The sequence below is a fragment of the Neoarius graeffei genome, chromosome 8 (assembly GCF_027579695.1).
Source record: "Neoarius graeffei isolate fNeoGra1 chromosome 8, fNeoGra1.pri, whole genome shotgun sequence".
In the NCBI taxonomy this organism is placed as follows: domain Eukaryota; kingdom Metazoa; phylum Chordata; class Actinopteri; order Siluriformes; family Ariidae; genus Neoarius; species Neoarius graeffei.
The window spans coordinates 48,103,562-48,110,479 of NC_083576.1; the positions used below are offsets into that span (position 1 = coordinate 48,103,562).

A 6,918-nucleotide genomic window follows, 5' to 3' on the forward strand; every position below is an offset into this window, starting at 1 on the left:
CGGCCCTTAGGTGTACCAAGTGCCGCGGCCAGTCATTACTGTAAATAATAACGTCCAAGTAGGCGGCTGCGTGGGGGCAGAGGACCCTATCCATGACCCGCTGGAACGTAGCGGGCACCCCAAACAGCCCAAAAGGAAGTGTGACAAACTGATGTAAGCCAAATGGTGTGGAAAAGGCTTTTTTTCTCTCGGGATAGCGGAGTCAAGGGGATCTGCCAATATCCCTTTGTCAAATCCAGTGTCGCATAAAAACGAGCCGTGCCTAGTCGATCGAGCAACTCAATACGAGGCATTGGGTACGCGTCAAATTTAGACACTGCGTTGACTTTTCTGTAGTCCACACATAACCGGACCAACCCGTCGGCCTTGGGAACCAAGACCACCAGGCTGCTGCAGTCACTGTGGGACTCCTCGACAATGCCCATCTCGAGTTCTTCCCGAACCACCCCCTTTTATTTTTTTTGTGTTCAGGCAGTCTGTAAGGGTGGCTGCGCACTACTACCCTCGGGGGCATCTTAATGTGGTGTTCTATGAGGTGGGTGTGGCCGGGCAGCGGCGAGAACACGTCAGAAAATTCTGTTTTTGAAGGTGCGATTAAACCGTTCGACTAAGCCATCCATTTGTGGGTGATAAACGCTGGTGCGGATAGGCTTAATTCCCAGTAACCCATACAGTTCGCGCAGTGTCTGTGACATAAACGTAGTGCCTTGATCAGTCAGAATCTCTTTGGGGATTCCGACTCGGGAGATGATGTGGAAGAGCACTTCTGCAATACTACGTGCTGGGATATTGCGAAGAGGTACTGCTTCCGGATATCGCGTTGCATAGTCCACCAGAACTAAAAGTGATATCCTTGTGTTGACCGATCTAATGGCCCGACGAAATCATCCCAATTCTTTCGAACGGGGTCTTGATTAATGGCAGTGGGCGCAAAGGTGCTTTTGGAATGGCCACAGGATTTACTAACTGGCATTCGCGGCACGCCGTACACCACCTACGGACATCGCCGTGAATCCCCGGCCAATAGAACCGGGCCATTATTCGGGCTAGTGTCTTATCCTGCCCCAAGTGTCCAACCATGGGATTAAAGTGAGCCACCTGGAATATAAATTCCTGGCAGCTCTTTGGGATTAAAAGCTGTTATTTGTTCCTTAGTCTGAGTGTCCTGCATCACTCGGTATAATCTATCCTTAATAACGGAACAATAGAGGAAGGACAGGGTGGCGTTTGACTGGAGAGTTTGACCATCGATTACTCTCACTTGGTCAAATGCATGCCGCGGAGTCTCGTCTCGCGACTGCTCTAACGGGAAATCCGCGAGGGATTCCCTGAGAGAGGAGGAGCATACTGCTCCCCACTCTGATGCGGTGATGACGTAAATGGCTCTGTGACAGCTGCTCCCAGCAATGCTACTCCGGGACCTCCCCCCGCTGAACTACGGTAGGCCCCTCTCTTCACCAAATGCATCATTAATTCCCAAAATCCCCGCCAATCAGTCCCCAAAATTGAGTGGGTAAGGCGAGGATTAACCGCCGCCTTTATTCTAAATTTCTCCCCTCGAAATAGAATGTGGACCGACACTAAAGGGTAATGGTGAACATCCCTGTGCACACATGACACCTTCACCAATTGTGCTCTTTCCAATGCCTCGTCTTGCACCAGGCTTTGGTGGATTGAGGTCTGATTACAGCCGGAGTCCACCAAAGCCTGATACGTATCCCCTTGGATACTCACTGGTATGCGATACACTCCGGCCCGATCGAGAGCGGTCCCTGGCGCGTCGGGAATCCAGACCACCGCGCCCACCTCCATCGCCGAGCACTGATGCTGGAGGTGCCCCGGTTCTCCGCAGCGTCAGCATACCGGCCCAGGCTCTCTCTCTGCACCAGTGTTCCGGATATCACTCACCTGAGGGGGGGACACAGACAGACAAGGAAGGGCACTGCAGGTGCGGTGGGCCGGCTGGGGTGGAGCCGGCCCCCACCTCCGCAGTGTGGGAATGGGGCGATGACGAGCAACAGGGGGAGAAGGGGAGACACGCTGTCCTGCCGTCGGAACGGCCACCATATGGTCCTCCGCCAGCTTGATGGCCTGATCCAGCAACGCTGGGCGATGGCACTGGACCCACTCCCCTGTTCCTTCCGGAAGTCGGGCAACGAATTGTTCCAGTGCCACCCGATCGATGATTGATTTGATTGATTGATTCCCTCGGCGTCGCGGTTGTCGGCCTTCAGCCACCGCCGGCAGGCGTCTCGGAGTTGCTGGCCAAATGCAAACGGCCAGCCGACCTCCTCCAGGCACAGCGTGTGGAAGCGCTGCCGTTGTTGTTCCGGGGTGCGACCCACGCATTGGAGGACGGCCCTGCGGAGGTCCGCGTAGACCAGACGGCTGTCAGCAAGGAGCTGTAGCGCGGCTAGCTGCACCTCGCCGCTCGCTGTTCCTCCGGCCAACCCCACGTCTCTGCTGCCTGCTCAAAAAGAGCGAGGAAGGCTTCGGGGTCGTCTTGCGGACCCATCTTCGTTAGGGTGAGGTGGGGGGGGGAGGGTCCGCCGCGGTGGTGGACCCCACCGACGCAAGCAGGTGCTGGAACGCCTGGCAATCTTCCTGTTGCTCCAGCCTCAGGGCTTCAAACCGTTGTTCCTGCTCCTTCCGGAGGGCGATCAGCGCCTGGTGCTGGCTTTGTTGGGCTGTGGCAAGGGCATGGACCAGGTCCTTGAAGGGGGAGGACTCCATGTGGCTATTCCTTTCTGCACTCATTCCCAGGTTTCAGCACCACTGTAGAATCAGACCAGGTGGGTGGAGCACAGAAGCATGGCAGGCCAGAACGGAGTTCTCAAAAACCTCTTATTGTAGCTTTTCAGCTTTTACATTCACTCTCCCAGGCACGCACACACAAGTGTTCTGGTTGGGGGAGAGCCCCCTTTCCCTGCTCTCTCTCTCTCTCTCTCTCCTTTTAAAGGGCGCGGTCATTGGGGAAGACACACAAACACAGGTTAATTCCCATCAGGTGCAATGATTCCACCATTTACCTTCCTTGACTCCGCCCTCCATTCACAGACCGCCGCTTGGCCATGCCCCCGCTGCCACACTCATGAGGCTCAAAAACATTACAAAACCATCTCTAAAGAGTTTGGATTCCACCAATCCACAGTCACCGATTGTGTACAAGTGGAGGAAATTCAAGACCATTGTTACCCTCCGCAGGAGTGGTCGACCAACAAAGATCGCTCCAAGAGCAAGGCGTGTAATAGTCGGCGAGGTCCCAAAGGACCCCAGCGTAACTTCCAAGCAACTGAAGACCTCTCTCACATTGGCTAATGTTCATGAGTCCACCATCAGGAGAACACTGAACAACAATGGTGTGCATGGCAGGGTTGCAAGGAGAAAGCCACTGTCCTCCAAAAAGAACATTGCTGCTCATCTGCAGTTTGCTAAAGGTCACGGGGACAAACCAGAAGGTTATTGAAAAAATGTTTTGTGGATGGATGAGACCAAAGTAGAACTTTTTGGTTTAAATGAGAAGCGTTATGCTTAGAGAAAGGAAAACACTGCATTCCAGTATAAGAACCTTATCCCATCTGTGAAACATGGTTGTAGTATCATGGTTTGGGCCTGTTTTGCTGCATCTGGGCCAGGATGGCTTGTCATCATTGATGGAACAATGAATTCTGAATTATACCAGCGAATTCTAAAGGAAAATGTCAGGACATCTGCCCATGAACTGAATCTCAAGAGAAGGTGGGTCACGCAGCAAGACAAGAACCCTAAGCACACAAGTCGTTCTACCAAAGAATGGTTAAAGAAGAATAAAGTGAATGTTTTGGAATGGCCAAGTCAAAGTCTTGACCTTAATCCAATCGAAATGTTGTGGAAGGACCTGAAGTGAGCAGTTCGTGTGAGGAAACCCACCAACATCCCAGAGTTGAAGCTGTTCTGTACGGAGGAATGGGCTAAAATTCCTCCAAGCCAGTGTGCAGGACTGATCAACAGTTACCGGAAACGTTTAGTTGCAGTTCTTGCTGCAGAAGGGGGTCACACCAGATACTGAAAGCAAAGGTTCACATACTTTTGCCACTCACAAATATGTAATATTGGATCATTTTCCTCAATAAATAAATGACCAAGTATAATATTTTTCTCTCATTTGTTTAACTGGGTTTTCTTTATCTACTTTTAGGACTTGTGTGAAAATCTGATTGTTTTAGGTCATATTTATGCAGAAATATAGAAAATTCTAAAGGGTTCACAAACTTTCAAGCACCCCTGTAAGTCACATGAATTGAAGTCTGCCTGTTCAGACCGAGGTCGCACTGCCATGTATCGGATTTCAGTACCCAAGTCAGAATTGAAAACGTCAAATTCAGTATGGTGTTTCTTGTTCGCACAGCCAAGCAAGTAACACATCTGTTTCACATTTGACGAAAAAGATTGGATTTAGATCACTTTTGTATGCTTTTGTGAATATAACCCTAGATGTATAGCTAATGCTTAAATACACATCATAATCCATGAAGCCAGGGCCACCTTTACCACACGTAGTCTAACTAGGCAACCGCTTAGGGTGGCACTTTCTTTTACTGCTGCTGCTTTATTCACTGCATGCCTGCTGTCCCGTCTCTGTATAACCCTGTACACTAATTATTGCCCTGATCGTATTTCTAACACATACAGGCTAACTGTTTCTCTAAAGCTGACGTTCTTATTTAAATTGTGCAAAAAGCATGTTGTATTTATCTTTCTGGTTAATGCATTAAAATGCATTGTGTTTAAGACTTGTTCTGTTTAATGACTTCATGCTTGATAAACCCACAGACATCGGCGCATGGAGGCTGTCCGTCTGAGAAAGGAAAACCAGATCTACAGTGCTGATGAAAAGAGAGCCCTTGCTTCCTTCAACCAGGAAGAAAGGAGAAAGAGGGAAAGCAAAATCCTTTCCAGTTTCAGGGAAATGGTGTATAGAAAGACTAAAGGAAAAGAAGAAAAGTAATTGTTAAACGTAGTGTACATAATTTGGTGAATTAAAAGTAAATATTGGTTAAAAAACTTCTATAAAAGATACTTGATTTAAAAAGTAACAATACTGTAACACTGGGGTGCCATGGTAACGGCCCGCGGGCCGGATACGGCCCGATTGGTCATCACATCCGGCCCGGTGGTTCATGAGACTTTTTTTTTTTAAATAATAAATTAATAAAAATCGAATGTTGTTTTTTTTTCGTAATGATTTTAAATCTAATGTTTCAATTTGATTCCATTTTCGTGTAATCCATCGGTTCATTTTTAGCTGCTCTCTGCTTGCTGCAGCACGCGCAGGTGCAATGACCCGGATTTAATGTAGAGTAGGCTAGTTGTTGCTCGTTCACAAGCAACAACAGTCTAAAAAGAGAAAAGTTGATTCTGAGGGTCGCATCTTTCAGGAAAAATGGAGAGAGAAATACTTTTTCTGGGAAGTAGGGGGAAAACCTGTTTGTCTGATTTGTTCGCAACAAGTGGCTGTACCGAAGGAATACAATGTCAAAAGACATTACGAGACCCACGCCGACAAATACAGCCAATTCACCGGGCAACGCAGGACTGAAAAGCTAAATGAGCTTGCCTCAAACCTTCAAAAACAGCAAGCAGCTTTCTCAAAGTCTCGAGAGACACATGAAGGTTCGTTTTAATATCATACATCATCTTCAGTTCTCCTTTAATGTTAAATGCGGCTGTTTTCAAAGAGGGGTGTCTCAGTATCCTTGTTGTACATTTTATTTCATGTTAGGGGCAGTGAAGGCGAGCTACATCATCGCGTGGGAGATCGCAAAAGTGTCCAAGCCATTTTCGGAGGGTGCATTCGTCAAGGATAAATACGCATCTGTTGGAATCCAATCTTTCTATCAGTCATTGCCACCAGAGTACCCAATTATCACGGCCTTTGCCGGTAAAATACTCTGTATGTTCGAGACAACATATTTATGTGAACAGGCATTTTCAGTAATGAATATTAATAAATCGAAACTGCGTAGTCGTCTGACCCATGGACATCTCAACGATGTCATGAAAATAGCAACTGCCCAGAGTCTGTCCCCCAATGTCGACAAGCTGGTAAAAAGTAAAAGACTTCTGGCTTCCACATGTAAAATGTAGCTGGTATTTCTCCCCCATGTAACCTTGTGCTGTGTGCTTGAGGGGGAATAAACAGGATGGGTGTGTGGAAATATATGTGGGACTTGACCAGCAAAGTTAATGTGCCATCTGTAGTTTGTTTTTATTGGTATGTTCAGTCATATTTGGCTCTTTTAAACTAATGCTACTGGATATTTAGTCACTTGACCTATTGGTGGAATTATTTACCCTGGCACTTCTTTCTTTTGACTCGTTTAGGCCTACTTGCCAATCGTTTTAATTGGCCTAATTAGGCCTATGCATTGACATGTTTTTGATGTGCAAGATCAATAAATCTGATCTAAGTCATTTACAGTTTACACTTGTGTTATTTGTGTCTTAGTCCATTTCTGTAGCATTTTTTTTTATAAATGTAGGCTACTTGCATGCTTAGACTGTTACATTTTCAGAGGGTAAATTGCTTTTGTCTGCCATGTTATTGTGCGCCTCATTTTGAGGCTATAGCTTTACAATTCCTTTTGGGCGTATAGGCCTTCAAAAATCATATAAAATAATATCCTTTTGTTGAGTTAGTGTCTGGTCTTTTCAGGCCAAAAGTTTAATTCGGCCCCCAAGGTCCCACTTGAAAAAAAATCTGGCCCCCTTACCAATTTCACCCTGGCACCCCTGTAACACTACCAGCAAATATTACTTCAAGGCTACTCTTAACTAATAGGAGACAACATTGTGGCATGAAGGGCTGATAGGAACAGAGGTGGTGGGGAATTTGGTGTAATTTCTTCGTCCAAAATGCTTAATGAATGTATTTATAGT

The 6,918-nt window shown here is 47.2% G+C and overlaps 1 protein-coding gene across 1 annotated transcript in view; it reads left to right on the forward strand.

The window, feature by feature from the left end:
* Positions 1-5,202, forward strand: part of LOC132890650 (NF-kappa-B-activating protein-like) — a 28,755-nt gene extending 23,553 nt beyond the window's left edge. The window contains exon 8 of the mRNA XM_060927715.1: positions 4,813-5,202. Coding sequence (XP_060783698.1) covers positions 4,813-4,987 — 175 coding nt within the window. The 3' untranslated portion in view covers positions 4,988-5,202. The remainder of the gene's footprint in view (positions 1-4,812) is intronic.
* Positions 5,203-6,918: the final 1,716 nt, after the last annotated feature.